Below are 26123 nucleotides of genomic sequence, written 5' to 3' on the forward strand. Positions count from 1 at the left end.
TATCACAGTAGCCATCAAATTTCTTAATAAACCAGAATGAATAACAAGAATAAATCAGAATGAATTACTAGAAAACATCCCCTAAGAAAGCTTGGAAAACATGTTTGAAATCCTGGAACTGACCACAAGCTTTCACTTGCCTCCAAAGAAAAGTTGATGAAAGCCCAGTGGTGGTTTAGGCACAGCAATAACAAAATTCCAGTAGTCATCTAGAATACAAGAAGGAATAAAGATGGAACCATGATGTGCCTTATTATATAAAGGTATTTGGCCAAGCTACGCAGCAGTTCTTCTACAAAGGAAGAAGCAGAGCCAATTTTTTCACAAGAATAGAACTAAGTCTGTTTTTATTTTATACATCACTAACTACCTCAACTGTTTCATGTCAAGCTTCTAAATTATGCAAACCTTTTGGCTATGGAGTTTAGCTATGCCATCTTCAGGTATTGGATATGGATCCATTATGAGAGCTGGGAAGAAGGTAGTGCTGGTGACCTAACAGTTGTGAGCAGTGTTTGCACAATGAAATTGCTGCACACCCTAATGCAGCATTTCTGGGCGCCCCCACCTGTGCCATTTTAGCTGTCCTGTTTTCCAAGGAAGCTGTAGAATTCCTCTTTTATTCAGGGACATTTGCTTTATACTCTAGGACCACACTGTCCACATATGTGGCAAACCTGTTTGTACGAGGCAAATACCTTCCACACATTTTCCAAGATTTTGCAGAAGAAAGCTTAGAATCTTCTACATGTCATATGAATTAAGAAAAATTGATTGCCCCAAAAATTATTTTTCTGTCTTCCTTATATTTTGATTTTCTCATCTTCTGCTCTAAATTATTGTTCTAATGGGTGCCAAGCCAAACCAATCCCAGGGCAGATGGTCTTATGTGCCTTGACAGTGTGCTTTGCCCTCTATAAAGTGCCATCTGCCCATTTGTCTTTTGTCAGCTCAACTAATCCTGTTTCTCTGAGAGACAAAAGAGGACAACTTTGCACATCACTGATTCTGCCTCTGCCTCCAGCCTGACCAACTTGTAGCTGATAGTAAGAAATTTACCATATTCCATTTTTTAGTGACAGAGCAACTTCTTAAAGCTAATAACTATCTTACCTTTCATTTATATGTAGATACAGTCTACTAGCACAGACACAAGTATACAAGGGACACGTTAAAGCAGCCGTTTTCAAAATTATAAAGGTAAATGAATGGTGTAACAGAACTTAGTACACCTTGTAACTGTTAGATAACTGTTTATTTAAACAGCTTGTTTGCAGGGGGAATCTACACAAGTGGTATTCCTGCTTCTTTGAGTGTGGTCATGGCTTTGGGCAAACAGTCCTTAGAGAATTGTTACTCACGTTTGGAGGCCATCTCCCTTACCTCTGGATTCAGCCTTCTGTCTGGAGACAGGAACTGATTATCCTCTCCAAGTGACTTGGAGATTGCAGATAAAGGGTTTATCAGATTAGCATTAGCACTAACATTGTGACTTTAAGCTGTCATGACAGTATAGAGTCATGGAAGCTGAAATTAGTTTTTGAAGGGACAAAAGCACCCGTTCCTACCAGCAGTGCCCATATAGCTGTATAGAATGGATTCTATATACATATATATAGAATGGATTATATATATATATAAAATTAGATACAATTCTTGCCCTTCCCTCTATCACTTCCTATTTCCAAAGCAAGAGGTCTTGAGCTTGGATTAACCCAGGGACAAAATATATCCAAGTGGCAGCAAGGTAGAGAGTCCTGGATGTGAACTGCAGTATTTTATTGCAGGACAAATAGCTATTAACAATGTATAAGCTACAAATGAAGGCAGATGACTTTTGATGTGGATTTGAAAGACACCCTGACAATACCACTTTACATTACAACCCATCTTTCATCCCAAATCCCTGTCCTAGCCAAGCCCTCAAATCTCCCAAACAGCATACACTTGAGCATGCCTCCAGGCCAGGACATCCCTAGACATTGCAAAGGGTGATAGCCCAGTCTGAGTGTTTGTCATATACACTCATTGTGCCGTTGAATGAAGTAATACCATTCCAGCAATGGCAGAATTTGAAGATCCACAACTACTTTATTGTTGAATAAATATATTGGATCTAGCACTAACTCATCAGCCTGCTGCCTGAAAGACCAGGCTATCATTCTGGGGCATTCTTTAGGTGGAATTTTTGAATTTAGAAGCAATTTTTTGTTTTTCTATGAAAATTCAGTTATTTGTAAAAAGTTTTGTTTCCTTAGCTTACTTAGTTGGGTTGTCTGTGGTAGAATCTCACCACAACTGGTAGTGTTACCTTCACTTTTCATCCAGGAACTTGATAAATTGAAGTTCTCTGTAAGGACAGAGTTTTGAGTGGGAGGCTCAATGAGATCTGTAGTCTCCAAAGTGGAGTACGGGAAAAAAAATTGAATACAATCTTTAAAAATTACAAAATAAAATAATAACTAAGCAAAATTAAATAAACAGGATTAAAAATAACATCAGAAATTTAAAATATTATAATGTAATATAAAAAATATACTAGTACAGTGAAATGTTGTATATAACTTATAAATTAATAAATGTACATGTCTTGGGGTCCATGCTTAAAATTTTTAAATGATGGGGTACATGACAGAATGGGTTTGGAGATTACTGGACTAGATTGTCTGAAGGGGGCCCCTTCCACCCAGAGTTTCTCTAATACACGTTGTGTTTTGGTATTAATTCTATAAAACAGTATTTCATTAGTCCCATGTTAATTTCCCATAGCTGTATATAATCAACAAGAATGTATGGTTTTTACATTCCAGTTTCTACCTCAGACAATTTTTCAACATTAATAATATCTTGCATTAATCAGAAAATCTTTCAAACTGGAGCCAGTTGTTTTAGATAATTTCTTCCTGAGAAGAACTAGAACTATTGTGGTAAACATGTTTGCACCCTTAGCTAAATGTTAACATAAAATACATTAAACACATCTGGGCCTTAAAAGACATGCAAGTACATAAGACTTACTACTGAAATTATAGAGTTCATGGAAGCTTTTTTTATGATTACAGGTAACGTTACACACTCCTTAGACAGTACCACTATTAAAGAGATCTTTTTGTCACAGCCCAGATTTTGTGCAGGTGTGTCACAGTAAAGTAAAAATCATTTTTTTAATACCATATATACACAACAGATGAAACTATAATCAAATTAACAACTCCATTCCACTGTGTAGCAGACTAGATTACGTGTTACAAACAAGCAGTGAAAAAAAAAAAAATCTTGTGACACTTCAGGTATTAATGAAAAAGCTTTTAATACAAAGCATTTTAGAGAAGATCTTTAAAGCAGTCTTAACATTTAAGATCCTAACAGGTACAAAATTGTGCTATTTGTAGTAGTTTGAAGTTAAATTCTATATAAACTACTGCTTTCACTCAAGATATTCTTCGAAAGATGCCATAATATCTCTCTGCAGATTCACATCAATTATCCAAGCTGTCTGCAAGAAAGCAAACAAGTGTCTTTTCAGAGCAGTCAGACATTAATGAATACTATGCAGGTCAAATACTTAATGATTTAAGGAAAAACTATAAACACATCTTCTCAAAAAATGTATGGCTTCTCTATTATGATAAATTTGAGTGTGCTTGTTGTTGAAGCCCTCAGAAAAGAGCTGAAGGATGAAAGCTTCAGTCAAACTTACCTGAATCCAGCAAGGTCTCATACTGCTACTTACGTTCCATTATACAACACCAGGAATTTTTAAAAAATGTTTAATCTAAAAAAGGTAGCAATTAAAAACATTAATTACTTTCACCAATAAAACCAGATAGTTTAAAAAAGGCTCAGGCTTGGTATTTCACACCAGAACAGTTTGACTAGCACTTTTGTTGACATGGAACACATTAAAGAGGATGGACAGCTTGCAAGACTGAAGGCTGGAAATTATTTAGAGGGTGGCAATTCCTCCTCAGAATTTTATTTTACCACACAATTATTCTAAGCTTATGGGAGTAATAAGACCAAGCAGATAGCTTTTCATATGATGCCACCTGAAGACTTACTTTGAGTTTCCTTTTGCATTTTCTGGACTAACTCTTCAGATAGTATAGTTCTGTCATTTTCAATCATTCAGATCCTTTGAAATAAGGACCTGACCTAATATTTGTTTATTCTCTAATAAAGCTGAAAAAAAATCAGGTAGCAAGAGTCAGCAACTCACTGCTTCCTTCCTCCTGCGTTCTTGTTCCATTTTTCTAGCCAAGTTACGGTCTTGATCAAGAATATGTTGTTGAGCTTTGGGCAGTTTGCTATTATGTATTTCTTTTTCAAGCTCACAGTCTGTTGCTGCCATGGCATCCACTCCTGTGCTTTCATGGTCCCTTTAAAAGCAGGAGAAGAAATCAGTATAGGATAAAAGTTCTTTTTTTTCATAACAACCTGATAGAATTCTGCAAATAATTTCAATCAGTGCCCAGCACTTAAACTGTGGTTCTCTTTCACATTGTTTCATAGTGATTTCCCTTCACAAGAGTTATGTGCACACAGCTGTTGGGCTGTCGTAGGTTCATGTTTCCTGTGTCCATTTCTAATCTGTGTCCATGTGGGATTTATAGATGTGCTACACAAAACTTACATACACTTGCTTTGAAATTCTTGATTTTCTGTTACTTTCTTGGCCTGTGATATTTTTCTTTTACCTTCATCCTCTCCAATTACTTGAGGTAGATTTCACTAAATTCTGAACCAGGAGTATACTCTTAAGTCTCTCAAATGCTCTGATTATTAAAATAAAACAATCCAAGCAATTGACTTATTCGGATACAACCAGGAATGGGCAAGTGCAGGAGAATTAGGAACCAGCTCAGATTTATCTTTCACAGGGTCAAACAGACAAGAAAAATCAAGACTACTGAAGAGGGAAATCTTGCAAAAACAGTTTCCAAAAGGTGGCAAACAAAGTCTATACTTCTTTATATTACTGCAATGCAGTAATTGGTAGGTGGTCCCGTATCCCACTCAGCATGACCATAGGCCTCAGGGCATTCCCTAAAATGGGCTGCAAACAACTAGGGAAGAATACTACAGCAGGGGCTTATTGAAGGTGCCTTTCTACAGCAATGCAAAGAATTCTACTGTCTGAAATGATGCACACTGGAACCCCTGCATAACTATGTTAATACCATGCTCTCAAAGACTATGTTATCCTGTGTCCCCTTAGGAGAGCAACAAGGAAAATAAGATACTGAGGATAAATGTGAACTCTGGTCATGACCAGAGGCATTGAGTGCTCCAGAGGACCAAAAACCCTCACCTTAATGGCCAAACAAAAACCAAACAGTCCTCCATAAAAAAAAAAAAAAAAAAAAAAAACAACAAACAAACAAAAAAAACCCCAAAAAAACCACAAAAAACAAAACAAAACAAAACAAAAAAAAACAAAACAAAAAAAAACCAAAAACCCGACGCACACTAAGCACACTAACAGCGTTTTGGATGTGCAGTTGTGCTTACAGTGGTATGGCTCCCCAGCTTCACCTCACCTGTGGCAATTACCTAATCCAAAACACTTGTTCATGAATAACTAAGCCACCCAGTATACCATACAGGCAAAAACCAGAATAACACTTAAACCATAACACATAACATATGTGGTTACAAACCTTTTGTTTTCTTGTGGAAGATTTTGCAGCTCCTTCTCAGCTTGCACCAGAGGCCTTTTTAACTCCTGCACTTGCCCAGTCCTCTTTAATACTGCATCCCTGAACTGATTGAAGCTCTCAGCAGAGGCTTTTATTGGAGCTGGAATCTTCATCGTTTTACAGAGGCTTACCCAGGAATCAATAGTCTTAAATTCTGTATCCTGAAGTTATTAGAAAAAGGAAAACACAGAAGAGGAAAAAATATGCTGCAACTACTGACATCTTTTATCTGCTTAATTCTTACATTAGCACAGTGTTGTTTGGCTGGGCCTGTTTGGAAATATCTACACCAGAATATCCTTCCTTTGGCAGGATATTAGTGCAAACACAGCAATCTGAGAAGACTTTGATATGCGTTCTCATCAATTTTGAGAGTTGTTGGCAATATGCCAGCAATCATTAGCATTTGTAGCTATTCTTACCATTTAAGTCTACCTCTCCACTTTTTCATTTCAGAAAACATGAATTCACAAGGCTGAGTTTACACAAGGTCCATTGACAAGGTTTTAATACAGAGAGCATCCATCTATCCTCTATATGTAATCCTTACATAACAATAGTTTTATACTAGGCTTGTGGGTTTTGTTTGTTCCCCTGTGGCATTTTCTTCACAGCATAAACCAGAATAAAACCAGCATTCTTAAGAAATCCTGCTTCTAGTAGAAGCATGTTCTTATGAACGAAATACGTATTTTTGGAATTGAATTCAACATGTTAGTTAATAGCTTTCTGAAAGCTAAGTGCCTAAAGGAAAATCCTAGAAATATTTTAGTACAACAGATGATATAGAAAACTTTTTATGTCCAGAGATTCACATGATCCATTATTAGTAATTTTGATCTAATGTTTTAAAATAGCTAGTTACACGAGAAGAATTTAGTAGATGAGAAAATATCTCTGTCCTTCCATTTACTTACTGTATGCTAGGAAATACTTTGCTTAACTGTCATAAATACTTTTAGTCATTAAAAATGCTTTGTCTTTTTTCAGAATAGGTTTTCCAATAGCACCAAGACTATATTCCACATTACTCTTTTGTTACTAGATCAGCAAGGGAAAGCACACTAGTAACTTGGATATCAGAACTAGATCCAGGAACACTAGCTCCTTGTTTAAATATTAAAACTAGATGAAACAAGCCATATTTTAATATGACAACATGAGCATACTATTTTATATATATATATAAAAGTATCTTATATACTTTACTTTCTGAAATAAAGGGAGTCCATAGATTTGTTTGCTTTTAGCACTAAAAATGAGATAAATCTGTACAGATTATAACAATGTCCAAGGCCTATTGCACACTAAATACTCTAATTGTAAAATAACAGATTTTTAGAGAAGATCCCAGGTCAGGGAGTTATTCAACCTCATAAGTAAACTCAGCCTCTTCTCAAATAGAACTTGAGCAACACTTACCTTTCTTGGAAGAAGTTCAGACATTGGCTCTAATATGTTTTTATCATTACATTTATCATCGGGTATACAATGACCTGATGGAAGAATTAAAAAGGGCTTTTCAATCACGTTGACTTTATGAACTATTTTTTCTCAAATCTAAATGATAAAACTTTAGTCATTCCAGGAATTGACTTAAAAGCTTACATTGCAGTTTATTATTTGGTTCAGAAAGACAGAAATTCTTTCAAACATTTCCTAAGCTTAAGTTGAACTGGACCACTTCTCTCCACTTTTGGGCAGGGAAAGGTATCGTTAGCTCAGCTACAGATGAGAAATTAACTCCTGGTTAATTCTAGGAGAGGTTCAAGCAGAATGCTCAAAACATTTGGTCAGAAAGCCTCAACACAGCCCTTTGCCACTTACTTCCTTCTCCTCCCCACCTAGCCCTCTATCTTTTTGATTCCAGCATTATTTAAGAGTACCTGATAGATTATGCAAACTTATTTCACCAAAAGCTCTCAACCCTATTTTTTTTTAAAAAGCAAATAGGTCAGCCATCAAGGGCTAGTCCTCCCATTTCCAGTAGCCTACAGCTGTACAAATACTCCATGCTGTTACTTTATTATTTGAGGGGAAAAAAACCCCAAGCACTATTTTCAAACCAGAGATAAACAACACATTTTATCTTATCTTCTACTGTAGTTTGAGATGTTTCAGTGTTTAGGTAAATGCTTAATAAGAAACTTCACATAACATGTTGGCCTTTTTTTATTATGCAAAGGATAAGTTTTTGAATGTTTGAATCCAGAATTCTGAAGTATCAAAGCCTCAGCCAGTTTTTCATAAAAGGGGTTTTCAGAAAGACCTCACAGCCTCAAAACTTTATAAGTGAAAATCCTTAGCCGAAGCCATGGACAGTTCCACTGCTGCAAGTCTAAGCAAAGGGGGGCAGTAGATGTATGGCTTGGTGTGTTAAGACCCTAAAATGAATAGAAGTTCATAGAGAGTTAAATCTCCATTTTTAGAAATGCTTTAATACACCACAACTACTTAGCATTATTCTTTGGCAACAAAAAGAGAGTTCATCAGTGAACAGGCTCTGCCTTTTAATTTCATCAAGCTTTCAGAAGCTTCTTCCCTCCCTATAGAGCTGTTCTAGAGGGCAAAGAGTAAAGGAGAAACCAAACCAATCATTTTCTGGTAATACTGGACACAGAGCATGGATGTTCAGTCAATTCTTTACTTTGAAATATGTATGAAGTATAGAATACAGCTTTCAGAGGGCCAATATTCTTGTAATAATTGCAAGTTTATTCCATAGTGAAAGTCTTGTTGGCATTGATTTACTGTCAGATCCTTGTCACCAAGAGCCAAAGATAATAACTCAAAATACACACAAAGTACCCTGGGAAAAGAGCTCCATGAAGCTTCAGCTGAAGGCACGTTAAAGGCCAGGAAAGTTCAACAGATTGAGGCATCAATTCTCAGACTTCATGGAAGACTGGGGTACTTATCCCTAGTACTACATTCAGAAAGCTAAATTCTTAAATAAAAAAGTAATTTTCTTTATATATTTTAACACAGAACAAGAACCAAAGATCTGTTTAATTTCACTTTTTTTTTTTTTAAAGCAGCAAATAAAAAAGAAAGAGCAAGGGAAAACTGCACACCCACTGTTATTCTACAAACTGATTAATGTACAAGTGTTCAGAAATACATTTCTTTAAACCGGTTCCATATACATTTTTGACTTTGCTCCCCTGATAATGGTTACAGTTTTTATTATGACATTACATACTTTGTTCTTGACTTATGGGTGTTAAATCAGCAGTTCTCACACAGGTCTTGTTTTGAAGTTTATTTGATTTGTCTGGATGTCTTGTTTGCTCAGCTTGTTTACTCCAGTCAGCACTGTCAACCTGGAAAATGGTATTGGATACCTAGAAGAGAAGCTAGACTTCAAAATATGTTCTTCATAGTATTTGTGTTTAGCACATAAGGATTGTTATTATACAGCATCAGGATTAAAGGTTTTGAAGCTTAGAGCAGTAAATTCTTGCAGCTCCAGTTTCTGTAAACACCAGGGAAGAAATAAATTTCATTCATATTATGATAACCAAAGCAAGTTCATACATCAAGACTTCAGATTTAGAATATGCACTGCTCAGCAATCCCAAGTGATAGAGTGGGTAGAGCATGAGAAACTGATACAAGATTTTTAACCCCTAACATTGTACAGCAGAATAAGGTTGTCATAAAGCCTGCTGCACTTGAGCTCGTGGATCAGGGTAAAGGGTAGCTGTGATCTTCAGTGCAGTGGTATTTTTTCTCTGTGCAGTATTGCTCTGTGTAGTAATCCCTTGAACTGAGGGCAGTGCTGCGCAAACCTGAGTCGTAATTTGCATTACATGCTACCTTGGACAGTGGACACCAATAGGAAAGGGCGAGCTGCTTTTCATCCTTAATAGCAGGACACATTCTTGTGCTCATAGATTCAAAAGGTAGTTTCTATCCATTGCCAAAAAGAAAGCTATTACAGCCTGATTAAAGCAACTAAAATTTACACCACATCATCTTAGGAGGGAAGTGATCTTGCTGCAGTGACATCAATAACTTCTTTTGTTCCACAGAGGCCCTTCTAACCAGGATACTCTCCAAGAACATATTAAGACAGAAATCAACAGTGACTGAATATTTTGCAACCTCATCTAGACCCTGAAAACCCCAGTTTCCATAGCTTTAGGAAAAGTATGAAAAGCAAAACACTTTTCCAGTATAGCCTCTAGACCCTCAATATCACTTAGTCTGTGAAATTGATACTTCTACAAAACCAAAACACACATTATAATCTGCCTCTTTTGTTAAGCTGTTGGTTTACAGGGTGGACTTTTAACCTGGAAGTGTGCAAGGGTTACTTAAGTTCAAGCTATAGCCCCAAAAAGAAATAAAATAAGCTTTATAGTACACTATAAGCTTGATCAGCCAAGCTTTCCTTTTGTGTTGCAGCCAATAGGCAATGAAGTAATGCCCTGTTAAAGGATGAGAATCACTTTGTTATTCGGGTTTTAGAAAACTTTTGCTGTAAACCTTAAATGGCCTTCATCACATCAAATTCAAGCCTGAAGTGTTATATTACATCTTATTTAAAGGGTAAGAACATACAAAGATGCTGTTTGAAATTAATTCGTTGGAGAGAAGCACATATTCACCTCTGGAAGAGCATTTCTGGAGTGGGTGACAGAAGACTGAGTTGTCTTTGGAGTACTCTGAGGAGTTTGCTGGTGTGGGGCATCATGCAGAGCAGGTACAGCTGTGATTATACCTGAGAAAGAAGTAGGGTATGATTTTCCCCCATCATGCAAAATGCAGTCCTACATCTCAAAATTAGGTCACTGTTCGGATCTGTGGAGTAACTCAGTATGAAGATATGCATTCTGGCCACATGATTTAAGAGAGTTATTTTTAATTAGTTTTTAATTGATTTCTCAGTTCATCAGCTACCAGTTCATGCTGTCTTCTACCAAAATCTCAGAAGTGTCTGATGTTATTAGACTTTTTGAAATGAGGGAGGGAAAAGAATATCTCCTTGGGTCAAGTTCCTAAGCAACTTCATGTATTTGATGTGTCTAGACAACAACAATCAATTCAGAAGACCTATGGCACCAAGTCTTACATTCAGCTGATAGGGATTTCAGACATGAACTTGGATAGTGGGGACAGTTTTAAGCATCTAATTCCTGCCTAAGGTGTTCAGCACTTCCTGTAACTCCCAAGTCCTTAAGGTATCCTTTTCCATCTCATTGGAAGGAAGCACGAACACCTCCTGGTTTTAATACTACTCTGCCCTGCCACAAATGCCCCAGTAATCAGAACCCCCTAGCCAATCCTCAGTGCTGCCATGCTTTAATTTACATCACGCTCTTTTGTAATCCATACCCTGCAAGGACTTTTTCAGTTATCCACTTGCTAACCTCCAGAACGCCAAGATAAGCTTGCTGGGCAATACAGGCATACTGACACCCCTTCTTTCCTCAGCAGTCAAATATAGCCATAAAGGTATTACCTGAGAGAGTCTGAGCATTTTGTTCTGAAGGATTAAGTGATCTAAACTGAAACGTTTGTGGTGCATTGGGAGGTTGCTGCTGCAGTTCAGATGATCCATGATTTTGCAAGCTACTAGTAAGAGAGGAAGGCTGTGCTTGCAGAACAGCATTGCAGGATGTCCTCTGTAAACAAAGTGGTATTCTCTATAAAGAGATTGCAGTGGTTAATACAGCCAATTTTTTTTAATAGCTATTTGATCCTCTTCTCCCACCACTACCCATTTCCACCGTTTATCGGATTCAGTACTCCTTGTATTGTGATCTTAAGCCGTAATTTTCTAAGAGTTTTGATGACAAAAAGCTGTGAGGTAAAGTGCACGCTCTGCCTTGGTCTGACAGGTACAGGAAACCCCTGAGAACAAAATGTAATGTGAGGATTTCAAGTATGATTGGTGCTACTGAAGGTCAGTAAGGGGCTGCTACAACTGACCAAGCTGAAGCTCATTTCCTGGATCCTGTTTTCTCAAGTTTATTGCTGTCATTCTGTCACTGCAGAGGCTGCAGTTCTTAAGCAAAAAAAAAAAAAGGGTGTTGCATAATTCCTTCCCCGAGTCTTTGCTTATGAAGATGCAGAAGGAGCAGCTGAATAATAAATTTGCAGCCTAGTTTCCTATACTTTAAGGGAAAGCAAGTCTATTGCAAGAAGAATGAAGATTTTGCTGTGATTTTGCTTTGAAATTCAAGGTCTCTGTCTCTGGTAGCTTCAAGGGAAATTGTTAAAGGCAGCTAACCTTGACAAGAAATAACACCCACTGTATAACACAGTAACAGAGCAATTCAATCTAAGAGGCATTAAGAATTATTTCTAGATAAAATTACTGGTAATTCTAATAATACCATAGCAATAAGCAATATTAAAGTATCCTGAAATTAAGGAGTATATTGTACAATTTATTTCTTTTCAGGTGTAGAAGTGAGGTTATTAATAGATTGAAAAACATTTAAGTGGGGCTTGCACTGTTTGCTAGGTCAATTCTATACTCAGATCTATTTGGAGAGTATCTGTCTTTTTTGGGGGTAGGTGGGGTATGTGGAACATTCTGCCCTTTATCAAACACAATCACCACAATGATTATAAAAGGTAAAAGCCTCAGAAGTATATCTGTTCCTGTACAGATGCATAAGCTACTTCTAACAAACAGCTCATGTGAATCTTCACATCAATCAGTCCTACAAAACACATAGCATTCAAGCCATATTCATTATTTCCTGATAAAGTTGCATCACTTCTAGTACCATTATATGTTAAAAAATAACTTTGCTTAACGAAGTTATTTGCGTAATTACTTTGTTATTTGTTTAGGGCAAAAATACTATATCCATTCCAGCCAGGTTTACCTTAGACTTTTCCGTAGAAGCTGGACAGTTCTGCCTGGCTCCAGTCTGTTTTGAACAGGTTTCTGTAACCATAAATATGGTGAGGTGGGCAGAAAAAGGGGGACGGAAAAAAACCAAATCAGTCATTGACATATGTTTCATTATTCACACATACAAGGTGTGAGTTGCAGTTGTACCTAGATTCAAACCTCACAGTGAAAGGAACATTATCTTGAATACATTGACTTGAGCTTGATGTGTTTAGAGAACTTCTCCCAGATATAAAAAGAGACCACAAGGATTCCTGCAGGATCAGGGTCTTCATTGCCATTGATTCACTGTGTTTGCTCCCCCCCACCACTGCAGAGAGTTGAGCATTCATCTCACCTTATACCTCATATGGAGATCTAACACTGTAGACCTCCAGTTTGGCAGATCTATTCTTCCCTAGAAAACTAAAGAGAGTTCTATGTACAGAGAAACATCATTCAGTGTTCTGATGCTGTAATATCCTTTAAACAAGCTTGAAACAACTTAAGCACCAGGGTGGATTTTGGCTCTGCAGTTAGTGCTGTAGGCACTTTTCTTGCTCAGGTCACCCTTCATGCTGCAGACCAGAAGATGAAAATAAAATGAATCACACTTTCAAAAAGGGATCAAAGCTACAAGAATAAGCTATAGCCCAATAGTTGAGTATCCAGGTTATATACACAGACCTTTTGCTAGCTTATTTTGGTCCCTAAAGATTTTCACTTGTAAGTTGAATGGATGTAGTGGGGTTTGGTTGTTTTGTGTTACCTGGAATCTCAGTATTAAGGCATTCATTTTGTAGCATTTGAATTAAGCCTTCAAAATGGAGCAGAGGAAACCAAACGAAAGATAACTAAAATCCTTGGTAAGCATGTGGAACAGTAGATGCTAACAGAGATAAAATTTTTTTGCCTACACAAACACAAAAATAAACTTTCTAACCTGATTCAGAGTCACTGCTATCTGAGGAGCTAGAGTCACTGCTGGTGCTGCTGCCAGAATCTGAGGAGCTGCTGCTGTCACTCAGTCTGCTTGGCTCAGTACTTGACTCAGCATTGTTTTCAACTGCAAGAGAAAAAGAAAGAATTCAGAGCAACCTGCAATGGAGCATTCTTCATATACAAGACTAGGATCAACCTTGTTAGGCATATTCTCCCATGAAAGAGTTCATCTTATTTCCCTTTCTTGTGTACTGTCAATTTAGCAGTGGACTTGAAAACAAAGGCCTCCCTCTAGAAAGGAGAGGAGTGGGATTTACCAGCAGCAAGCTAGTTGAATGAATGAAATATCCAAGGAGAAGCTGTAGTCACACAATTTAGAATTCTGAAGTAGATTAAAACTATACAGTCTTAAGACAATTCAAGTAATTTTCCCCCATAAGCTTTCCTGCTGTTAAGAGCCTGTTTCTGTGCATGTTGCTGCTGCCAGACTTGGATGTAGAGTTCTTTATCTACAGTCAGCTCTTCTTTCCTAACCACGTGTACTACTCCCAAATTGCCATATTTTGCCACCTCCCCACCATCTGACTATTTTTCATCTACAGGGTAGATTTTACTTGGCTTATAATGATTTTGCAGTCAAATCTTTTTCAAAGTTTTTGCTCTGATAGAAGCTTTGAAAATGAGAAGTTACATGGATACCTGTTTCCCTGGACACGAGTCCAGATTTAGCTCTTGTAAACAAGCCAGATACCAGTTGTAAAAATTTCCGAGCCAGCTTCTTTCCCTCTCTTCACAACATGTACTTCATAATTGATTTCAGCTGCTTCTTTAAGCTTTTCTTTGTAGGATATTTTCAAGCCATTATGTATACGAGACAGGAAGACCTGACTGAGCTAATGCTGGATACAAGTGTCCCTGTGTCTTCCAGAGATGATTCTATCATTTCAGCTAACTGGTTTTACATAGGAGCTAAATAGATATCCAGTGGCAGGCAATAATAGCACTCACTCTTTTAATGAGGAACAGCTTGACTCATAATAGCAGCATCAGCTGCATTGATCCATTCTCAGCCCCTGATGAGAGCCATCAGTAAGTGTACAGCTCAAGTGCGCACTGAATTTCTGGCTTTGATCTTGAAATGCATTATTGCCTGAAAAATGGAATTGATTCTCCTAGGACACTTCCTTAAGTCTAAGATAACACAGCACACCTGTCACTGATACACAAGTTTTGTTAGCATGGCAGCATTAGTGACACTGCCACCTAACAGGTATGACTAGAATTGGTTATTCTTGCATCTCTAAACCACAGAAAACGAATTGTAAACAGACTGTGTGACTCTCCACACGTCCCACCATGTTTTCATATATTAGCATAAGAGAACTGTTCAGTGTCTCAATTTCTGAAGCTGTTACCATCTTTACCTGTAATAAAGTATTAGGTACAGAAATAAGGAAGCTGCTTTAGACAGAACAAGTAACTGACCAAATTTGCTGCTGTGACTCCAGCTCACTTAACATAGAAAGAATCTTGAGACTAGCTGTGGGAAGCTTAATACCCCAACTGTTCTGAGGAGTAAGTCCCCACCTGCCTAACAGGACTGAAGCCCGGGGGAAGAATTCCACTTTAAGCTATTTCCATTGCAAATGAGTAAAAGTAAGAGCCACATTACCCTTGAAGCTCTCCTTCTTTGGGTTTAATTGACCATTGACATCCAATAGTCTCTTCTCTAGCTCTTGTTTCCTCTCAGAATTAAGTTCTTCTTTTGACTTTGTTGTATTTTTATCTGCACGTGAAACAGAAGTTAACATGAAAGCAAACCAGAAAGTAAATCTAGTGGGCTTTTTAAAACATCATTTATGCTACCTACCCTGCTTTCTTCGTTTCTTCTTCAAACAGGTTGCTACATATTTCTCTAGTTCTCTGAGTGTTGAAGCATTTAAAGTTTCAAAGTCTATTTCTATCTCATCAGGGTTAGAGTTCCTCAGTGCAGGTTCTCTTGACTGTATTATATGGACTACTTTTCCAAGCTTATCTCCAGGGAGTTTATTTATGTCCAAACTCAACTGTCGTTTTTCATCATAATTCATAGGTTTGGCAGCATCTTCATCTTCTGACTTATGTGCCAACAAGATCTGCTGCATGGTTTTCTTTGATTGACTGCAGGAAAAAAGTATACTGCAGTAACAGCAGTTTAAAATAATTTGACACCCACACAAGTTCCCCACGCTTACATGTTTAACGACAGCTTTTTCTTAGACTTCTCCATGTATTTCAGATTTTTCTTCTTTTGAATCAAGCTTTTTATTTCAGCTTTTTCCTTGTTCTTTCTTTTCTTACTTTTAGCCTTCCCCTTTTTCTTTTCTGGTCTAGATAAGCATGCTTTGGTCAAAACCCACAATTGCTGGTGAAGAGCTTTAAGCTATCAAAAAGAAAAAGAAAACAAAAAACCCCAAAATCCTGATAATGTTGGCCAATGTAGGAGGAACAATAAATTGGTCCTAAATATCACAGTAAATTTGTGGCAGCTGAGTGGATATTAATAAGATATTTGCTTTCCAAACCAGATTTATTTTCCAAACATTTTACTATGTTTTATCTTAGTCACAGATTATGCATCTAGAAGATGTAGGACTGTTTATTTTATTCAGACATTTCTAACAGCATGTGCCTTCTAGCATCCTGTCAAGAATACTTTCCTCCACCCCCTCCCCCCCAAAAAAAAAAGAAAAAAAAAGAAAAGAAAAAAAAAAAGAAAATAAAATCACTGTAGGGGTTTCCAGAAGCCTCTCTTCAATTTCAGGCATTTGGGATGCACATAAATGCCTTATTTGGTTATACTTCTACAGCATCGCTGAATTAGGCACGTGGGACTGGGCTCATACATCTCATTTTGCAATATGAAATGGCTAGTTGGGACATACTAAGTTTAGAAGAGCTTCACACAACTTCATTAAGTGAAAGATGGTCAGATAATGAGATTAGAAATCAGACACACTGAAATAACTCACTACTGTGAAGGTTGGCTTGTACATTTCCCTCTGCCTACATTCATAAATTGATGATGCTAGTGTGACAAGGACTGAAAACTCTCTCATTTGACTAGCAGAAAAAACGCTAATTTTCCCCAGAGTTTATAGATACATCAGCAACAGGTTAAAAAGTTACATGCAAGCAGAAGCAACACCCATCACACTCCTAATATGAAGCATAGCTTTGCTTCACTGGTTAGCATGAGATTCCTTGTTTTCTCTCTCATACTGAGCTTTGTGAAGTAGAATTTAATGACTTTTGTGTGGCTCAGAAGAGACTGAGGGTAAGGATAAGGCTTTTTAACCATATGAAGTAAATTATCCTGTTGGAAAAATATGCTACTAAGCTACATGTGGAACGTCTGCAGGCTCTCATACCACAGGAACACAGTTTTATTTTTTAATAAGTTTGAGAGTCCTCTGAAGAAGTGGTAGGCAAGAGTAGTAGAACAATTGTTCACTAAAACCACTTTGCATTTGTTGAGGCACTATTCGTTTAACATTTGGCAGTGCTTCCAAATGGGAATAAAGTTCTGTGTTAAAAAGACAAGTTACTAGAATCTTTTAAAAACTGATTTTTGTTGCTAAGCCTTGGTATAAACCATTGAAAGGGGCATTGCCAGAGAGATCTTTAGTCACACATATTAAGTACTAATGCTTACCTGCTCCTGAAGCTTTCCGAAGTGCACTTTTCTTTCCTCTTCAGAGTCTTCAGATGATTTTTCTTCTGAAGAGTTATCATTACTACTTTCACTGGAATAAGCTTCTGTCATTTCTCTCATAGGCTGTGGCAGATGATCACTTGCAACAGGCTCATCAGGAATTTTAGCAAAGTGCATTTCAAAAACATCCTGAAGAGTTAGGTTTGGGAACAGCATATTTTTCAGATTTCTAAAAGCATTATGCAGCTACTACTTGTAGAACTACACAGCAACATAGTAGTTCAGTAATATTAGTAGATTCTACACCAGGGCATGAGATGAACTATTTTTTTCAAGTCTGACTTAAAAGATAACTCACCTGAAGTTTTCTTGCCATAGCAACTATTTCATGGTCTGGAGAATTATGTTTGTAGCAGCTCATGAACATTAATCTAACATCTGTAGCAAATTCTTGTATATCATTATATTCAAAGTTATCCATTTTCTTCTAGAGGAAAAGAAATTTAAGGCACATTTAGTAGACAGTATCACCATGAACAAGCCGAAAGAAAGGAGGAACAAGAATTTTAACATATATAGTCAGGTTCAGCTTGTACCAAGACAGTAAATATTATAAAAACCATTATGGAAATACCTGCTTCTCATTTCAACATTGTCTCTTTAACAAAGTTAAGAGATTTCCCCCCCCCCTCTTTTAAACCGATTTAATTGTAATTGCTAGAAGGACTTTGTAGTACTAGTTTCAGCACTTGGTCAAGATGACAGTGTTTGGGTGGTTTTATTTGGCTCTGAACTCAGCATCTGTTTTTGATTCTAAACATGGTATTTACACAAAGCTTATTCCATAACAGCTGGAGTCAAACTAATGGACTAGAAATTGAGAAATTACCTTTGTATTGTGCAAGTCAGCTTTCAAGATAATTTAGTAAACTATTAAAATTGAACATTCCCCCAAAAAATGGAGCTTAAGTGGGCTAAATAGTTTAACCCCATACAAATACTCTCAGTGTTCACAGAGCACCGTCCACGTATCTCCATCTAGAATGGGTGCTTTCCACTCAAAAGGTGAAACGTGTAAACATACAGTGCAGAAGTTCTAGGGCACTTCACCAAGAATATTGAGATTGAGGGAAAAGCAGAAGTGGGCAGAATTGCATTTTGTTTTATGGGACATTAACAACAGCACTGCGTGTACAGACAGATATTTAACATGCAGAATGCTTGGAAGGGCTTCATGGAGATCATAATTCCCTCACTACTTATATTAGCTTGTTCAGCAGATAAGTAGATTAGCCACTATGTGTGGCTATGTCTCACAACGAGACTCGGAAGAGTTTCTTCAGTGACCTTGGCTAAGTTTGAGAAACAAATGTATTTGGTTTCTAGACCTGTTATGTCTTTGAAAGGAGAAGCAGCTTTCATGACACCTTCTCAGCTAACAGATTTAAAACCTTGTAATTACAAAAATAGTCTAATTTCCCCAGAAACATACTTACTTTAATGGTTCCTAGGTCTGTAGGAAATTTGGCAATGGCTTGGTTCGCACCAGTGGAGAAAGATGCCACATCTAGAGGTTTTAAGAAAGGCCATGCATATGCTGCATGTTTCTTTGAAAACATTTCTTTAAGTATTGCATTACAATGTTTTAGTTGTTCTGACAACTGAAACTTTTTAATAATTCCAGGTGGCTGTTGAGAATCTGAAAAGGATCTATTCAGAAGCTTGTTTGTGACCATACATTCATTTTCACCTCCATGTGCTTTAACAGCTTTTCTTTCATTAAACATTGCAGAAGATTCACCACTTGCTGTCACTATTGAAGTACTAGGAGTTGTAGTGTCAGCCTTCCTTTTCACACCTTTTTTTGCCTAAGAAAAGACAAAAATAAACAGGTGTTCAGAACAGTAAGAGAATGGTCAGTTTTAGATTATTCTTTAATGTGTGTGTAGTCCAAAAAAGTGTCAGAACTTTTACAGCTATTGAAGTCACAGCAGAATTCAGCAATCCCCCAACCTTAGACTAAAAGCCTACAAGGTATTACAAGATCAGCACACCAGACTCCATCTTAGATGTAAAGAAAAGAAGAAGTACTGCAGGTCAGGCTGTGGTCAGATTTTAGCCAATTGTGAGGATCCCAGGAAGCTGGCAGGTTATGAAATTACATGCAAGTTGACAGCTATAGGAAGGGGGAAAACTACTGCAATTAATTTTAGGCCTGGTTGAGTGCCTTATGCACATGGTTTATCACTGTTTTTCTCTAACTTGGTTAGTATTTGGTTTGGAAGCCATATAATGTGTGCTTTGTCATCAGTGTTCAGACTCAGCATGAGTGAAGTGTAGATAGACACTATAGGAGAGTCTGGAAGAAGTGCCTGTTGCTCACTGAAGAGCAAAACCAAAACAAAGTCAATACAGGAGTGTTTTTCGTATGTTCACATACAACTCAGATTGAGGTAAACAAGAATTTGCTTTGCTTTTGTGAGCTACAAACACCTTCCATTCTAGTTACACAGTGTTTAAGCAAACATGCTAATTTTTGGAGAATCAAGCATTTGATTTACGTTGAAAACATGAGAAGTTATTAAATAGAACTTAGAGCTTTATTTTAGTACTAAAACCTTTATCCTTAAGGTGAAGCCTGCAGAAGTGTAGAAGTGTATATAATAATACACTTCAAGAATTATCATCTTAAAATTAATTTTGTTTCTTTGAGAGCAACATTTTAAAACCACATTTATAAGGAAAGATGTGCCAAGCAATCATCCCAATTTCTGTTTAGTTTCTAGAATTAGTACTGGCCCAGTTATTTAGCAGAGACGAAGATTTTAATAGAGATCTCTTACTATCTTCTATTATAACAAAAGTTTCAAAAAGATACAGCAATAAGAATGGCTCCTAAGGTTTTGCCGTCAGTGCCCGAGGAAGCAATTTCAATATCTTTCTTTCTGAAAGTTATTTGAGGAAACTTACTTTTGTTATAGAGACTGCAGCTGGCATTAAAGCAGCCAGCTGAGCTGCAGACAAAGGAGCCAGTGGAACCTGCTGTTGCTCTTGAGTCATCACTGGAGGCTGCTCACTGCTTTCAGCTTGTTTCTCATTTGAGCTTTGCTCATTTGAAGTCCCAGGGTTGGGCTGCTGTGGTTCTGGTTATTTTAATATAGGACATTTTAGAAGTTAGGTCTTAAATATTGCAGTTTATTTCTTTCATGGTCAAGTTGACCAGTTGTCAACATAATCACCCTTCTATACATGAATGACAAATACATGCAAACAAGAGTGTTTGTTACTTACAGCAACCTTGGTATCCTCCTCTACTCAGCACTGTTAGTGCTTCAGCTAGAATATTGTACCAAGTTACACATTATTTGGCTTCAAGAAAGTGTGGATTAACTTCAGACCAAAGATTAAAGAGGCATCATACTTCACTCTGTACATTGTAAAAATGTTCTTGCCAAGGAAAGTATCAAGTTATTTTCTACAAACACAAAGACCAAGCAGCAAAGGGTGCAGACTGCATCATGAAGGTTCATGTTTCCTAAGCATAGTTAATATCTGCATATATTGCTTAGCAATATTACAGATCTCCACCACTGAGATCTCAGAACAGTTTAGACCAGTGTTTCTCTGTGTTTTGTTTGGCTGGTTAGATTACTCATGTCTTTTTCATTCTTACTCTGTTTAGTTCCCACAGATGTTCACAGTGCTAAGTGGCATGACAGTCTCTGAATTGGAAGTCAGTTTCCTTTTCTTAAAAAACAAACAAACAAACAAACCACCACTTGGGGTTTTGGTTTTTTTTTAAGCTTCTAAAGCCTTATAGAAGTATTGTTATTTGTCTGATTGTTCTGGAAAGAGTAGAGAACACCCAAACTGTTCCAGGGTTGGGTTGTGACAAAGAGCCTACTTCCAGTTTTGCTTGCTTAATACATTACAAGTTCAGCATATAACACAAGCCTTACCTTCTGTCTTCTTTCCTTTTCTCTTTCCTTTATTGAGACTCACTAGTCTTTCTTCTGGGGGCATATGGGCTATTTTCTGCATAAACACTTTTTCTAGTTCTTCAGCCATAAACACAATGTCATCACCTGGCTGCAAAATATGGGCCGTAGCATTCAGTCAAGAAGAAGCTGCAGTATTGGGAGCTATCTCTTGAAACAACCAGACTAGAGAATTCTGTCCCAACAGATTGAAAAAAGCCACCAGTACCCGGGAGGTCTAGAAATCATTGCCATCCCTGCCCCTGCAACTCTAAAGCAAATTACTTTACCATTGAAATACTCTTTCTCCCACTGTTCCACTGAAAAAAACTCCTTTACATCTGCATACTTCTACAGCAAAGGCCAAAGGGGGCAGATCTGCAACTCCCTTTTTTACTCCTGTGTTCTGAAGCTGTTGAAGCTCAAAGATACTGACACAGCCAACAAATATTCAAGCACAGGGAGGTGCTCACACTTCATTAGGTTAAACTTGTTGAAGGAACAGAGCATGGCTCAGGCTTGCTAGCTTTAGACTTGCACTGCAGTGACATTGTGCTTGCTGTTCATGAGCTCTGCAGCTAAACCTCAGAGATTTTGGATGAGGGATCATTGTGCAGAAAAGACTATGCACTTGGTTGTTGGAACAGCAAGCTAGACTTCACTTATGTGTCCTCAGTCAAACCTAGAAAAAAAACCTCCCCAACATTTCAGAGAAAATAGTTTCAAAAAAATCATGAAAATGTCAACTAACTTACTGCATGTTCTAATAACCATGTGCTTGTTTGAACCCGTTACTGGTACAAGTTGCTGTTTCACATACCTTGTTATACATGTAGCAGTTCCAGAACATAGTTTTAAAATCTTCAATACATTCTGCAGCTTTTGTGTAGTAATTATGTTCCAGACGCTTTTTTATGGTGCCTAAGTCCATAGGTTTCTTTATGATAGTGTAATAATCCTGTAGGTATTGAAAAAAATAAGTCACCAAACAGATACCTTAAAATTAGGATATGAAGATTTTTACAGATTTAGTTATGAAAGTTAAATTACAAGAGGGGAGAATTGCATTATGGTAGAAGCAATATTTTATTTAAAGGAAAACATTCCCTTATAGTCATAGGCACCAAAAAAGTACGTGTTCAGGAAATCTTCAGCTTGTATTTTGTCCTTGTCCTTCCATGTAACATACCATTTAAAGCCCCAAAGAATATTTATTTCAATAGGCTCCAGAGCTGTGCTGGTAGTAGTACTTATTAAAAGTATATGCACTTCTGATTTGTTATCTCAAAGCCATTTACACAAAGCAGCACTCCAGTTTACAGAACAGAGGAAAAAGAATCCAAACTTCAACAAAGTCTCAGTCACTAACAAAAAGAACCTACCAAGTTTTCACAATTGCCACCAAATACTTTATACCTGGCTATATTGGCTCTCCTCTTAGGGTTGGTCTAGTGAAGATGTGGCAATATCACTGAAAGGCAGCTGGAATGGGAACTGTCACGATTATTGTAGTAGCATAGCTAAAACCTTGTGAGGCTGTTTCCCTGATGGAGCATTTAAGAAATTGGAATGGAAATATCTCCACTAAGTTCACATATACATTATAACATATACATTGCAACTGTATGAAGTAACTACTACTTCTGGAGTGTTCTAAAGCTATCCTAACAATCTGTTTTGGTGAAATAGAAATGCTGACTACACCAGAGTGCAGGCTATTTAATTTAGCAAAACAAAAATGCAATTAATAATTAAATATTGTCCATTCTGCATCTTCTAACATTTGGCGGAGAAATGCAAAGGGGGCAAATACTTTTATTGCTCTTGCCATGGAGCCAGATGCTTGCTTGTTACTGTGCAATGGTTGAACTAATACATACTCTTAGAAGTCAAGAGGCTGCCTTAGAAATCCAGAGAGGCAGAACTGGCCTGAAGCCAGCTGCAAATGGTACCACAACTCTGATGGAATGCCCCTTAATATTAGCCTGAACTGACAGCCACTTCCAAGAAGGAAAAAAGGTAAGAGAAGACACAGAGTGATAGTCACTTTGTGCTTTTGTACAAACCGACCAGATGCGTTTGTCAAAAGAAACAGCCACAGACAAAGACTTTTGTCTGCTCTAAACAGAGTTTGCAGAATTAGTCTTGAAAATTTGTGAGAAATAAACATCAATGCTTAAGCTGGTGGAAGGGGAAAAAAGAAAACAATCCAAGGGAACATATAATGGTTTTATTTAATACCTTTCTACTTATCTACCAAGAGCAGTATCTTCCAGGTCATTTGAAATACCATTGTGCCAGTAACCTGTATTTTCATTTGACTGAAAAACATCCAAAACTGGAGTCTAAAAATACCTGAATTAAAATCACATGTCACAAAACATTGTAGTCAGGCACTTTGTTACAATTAAGCTGTAGCATAAATAACATGCACGTGGCAATACAGAAAAATCATTTAAGCATACTATCTTCTATTTCATGGAAGGAGGTTCTTCCACTGTGGTATAATGAGAACCACATCTCTTTTTATTTCCATATTTTTGCAGGGACATTTATTTCCTCTAGAAACTTCAGAGCATAATGATTTGAAATTGACAAATACTACAGGTCTAATGACTTCTCTGCTACAAAATAGTTCCAGACTTGCCTGTTTACTTCGGGGTCAATCAGATCTGATTTTCCATCATAATGAATTTGACATTAAGGCTGCCTAATATTAAAAAACTCAAAGGCCAAAGAAAATACTCATCATTTGCAGTTTTAATAAATGTGTCTAAACCAGAAGACAAGACTGAACACCAATGTACAGAAACTCTAAGAAGCCTGTTTAAGTGTTATTATTATCATCCATTAGAAATACTGATTTACTAGTTTCAGATCAGAAAAATCAGCAAAAAGGCAGCACTTCTCTAGAAAGAAAAGAGTTTTATCATAGACTTGTATTAATGACAGCAGCTCAATAGCAAAAATAGTCTTCCAAAATCTCTTGCATCAGAAAAAACCTGTTTAACATTAATTGACACGATTTACATATTAATACCCCAATTCTAAAATGGTTCTTACAGGAAGATTCAGTGCTGCTGCATCTACAGGTTGGTGAAACGGCCAGGAAAAGTTGTGTCTCCACATGGCTCTCATGACCACCCTCTGTAAGTACTGAAGTTGGTTTGTTTGACATCCACTACTTTGGTTATTTATGTATTCTGGTGGAGGAGGGTTAATAATACTGGAATGGTGTTGGCTTTGAACAGACATCTTTAGCAAGTTTGTATATCCACTTGTTCAAAGATCTTTATGCATTTAACCTGAAGGGAACAAACCAGAAATATTCAGTGAAGACATCTAGATTTAATGCTGTTTACATGTTCACATGTTTGTAGAATGTCAATACTGTAACTCCAGGCATGTACTTTATGTTTTAAGCAAGACATTTATTTTAAAGTGCATATTTGGATATACTGCACCCCTAGAGTCTACGAATGCATACTAGCTTTCTCCTAAGAAATCTGATAGCCTGCTTTTTTTAACAGAATGAAGTATTTCATGAGGTGCAGAAAAAGTCATGATAAAGTAGACAGCTACTGTTATCAGCACACTGACAGAACAGTGCATATGGCCCACTCTTCCAACAACTGCATCATCCCATCAGATATTGCTGATCACACGTCTTATATTTTCATTTATTTCAGCATTCAAAGCATACCTCTTCTGAGCTCCTGAAGCCTACACTTCAGCTAATAAGAGTGGATACCATTTGCACCACCACACATCATTAGCTAAATGCTAATCCTTTCACCAAAGTATCTATCTTAGAAGGGAAAAATCCAGACACATACAGGATCTGCCTCTTGTATAAACTGGCCAGCATTAGAAGAAAAGTTCTGAGGTAGTTTTAAGTACCTCACAACCCAGCCAAGTCCATCATACACTATTTTCAACTACTAGAACACACTATCATTTTTTCCTGCTTCTTTCTGCCAAAAAACCCCACGCTATATGATATCAAGTGCAAGCTGTTCACCTTCCCCATCTGAAGCTCCAAGGTTAGAAATGGATGACAGAAGCAAAAGAGTACAGTTTGAACTTAGCAAAAAATCTTATAGCAACAAGCAAATAAACAACAGCATTTAATACTTAAATAAGAACATAATGAAACATCTAATTTCTTGAACATTTTGTAAATCAGTAAGTAGAATCTAGAAAAAAAGCTCAAACTTGGCATCAAGAGTGCCAAGGAAACCAAGAGACTGAAGTTTTGTGTACATAGCACTGTCTTAGGCCTAAATGCTTAGCTTTTAAAACCTTAATTTATGCTGTGGAAACTAACTTCTATGCTAACAAGAGAGCTGAGACTGCATCTTCTAAAGACAGACAACAGTCTGTGTTTTGGTCAATCCCTTCTTTACTACCTCCCCCTCCATCTCCCCAGTCACATAAGACTCTTCTGTATCTTAAAATAAAACTTATGTTTGCATACTGAAGCAAAAGTATGATAAGATTCCAACCAGTTAAGTTGTTTGATATTCTTCAAACCACCCCTTCCCAGCCCTGTGTGTCCTTGAACTACTGAATCAGGTCCCAAAAGTCAAGTAGTCTTGAAAAGATAAGCCTTGAGTGCTTTCTTAAGACCCAGTTTGAAGTTTTTAGCTAACCTGATAGAGATGTGTTTTTAGTTTAAGAGTAAAAAGCAAATAGCTTACATGAATTACATTGCTAGAGAAGTCAAGGCTTTTGGCAAGATATCACATTTTGTGAGAATCAAATTTCATTCCTTTTTTTTTGGTAAGAAGATATTATTTGCTATCAGTGAGCACTCTAAAAGCATTAAAATGCATAAAAATGCATTAAAGAGCCTGCTGAAAAGACAGCTATTTCCTCTTGTTTTAACTCCTTATTACAGCTACCACCATAAAACCTGTATACACCATATACTGGTCAAGGATAGCAGCTTGGAGAAA

General features: G+C 37.2%; 1 protein-coding gene across 1 annotated transcript; it reads right to left on the bottom strand.

The window, feature by feature from the left end:
* Positions 1–3427: 3427 nt before the first annotated feature.
* Positions 3428–24420, bottom strand: BRDT (bromodomain testis associated; the record flags this gene model as incomplete). Its single annotated transcript, XM_082287578.1, has 19 exons — positions 3428–3496; positions 4220–4379; positions 5640–5860; positions 7122–7195; positions 8902–9043; positions 10313–10425; positions 11167–11329; positions 12545–12606; positions 13496–13618; positions 15167–15280; positions 15365–15654; positions 15729–15916; positions 17189–17377; positions 17547–17675; positions 18685–19056; positions 20159–20331; positions 21148–21277; positions 21986–22123; positions 24229–24420. The coding sequence occupies 19 exons, from the start codon at positions 24418–24420 to the stop codon at positions 3428–3430; spliced, it is 3042 nt and encodes a 1013-aa protein (XP_082143704.1).
* Positions 24421–26123: the final 1703 nt, after the last annotated feature.

The sequence above is a fragment of the Coloeus monedula genome (genome assembly GCF_965178545.1).
Source record: "Coloeus monedula genome assembly, chromosome: 9".
Lineage (NCBI taxonomy): Eukaryota > Metazoa > Chordata > Aves > Passeriformes > Corvidae > Coloeus > Coloeus monedula.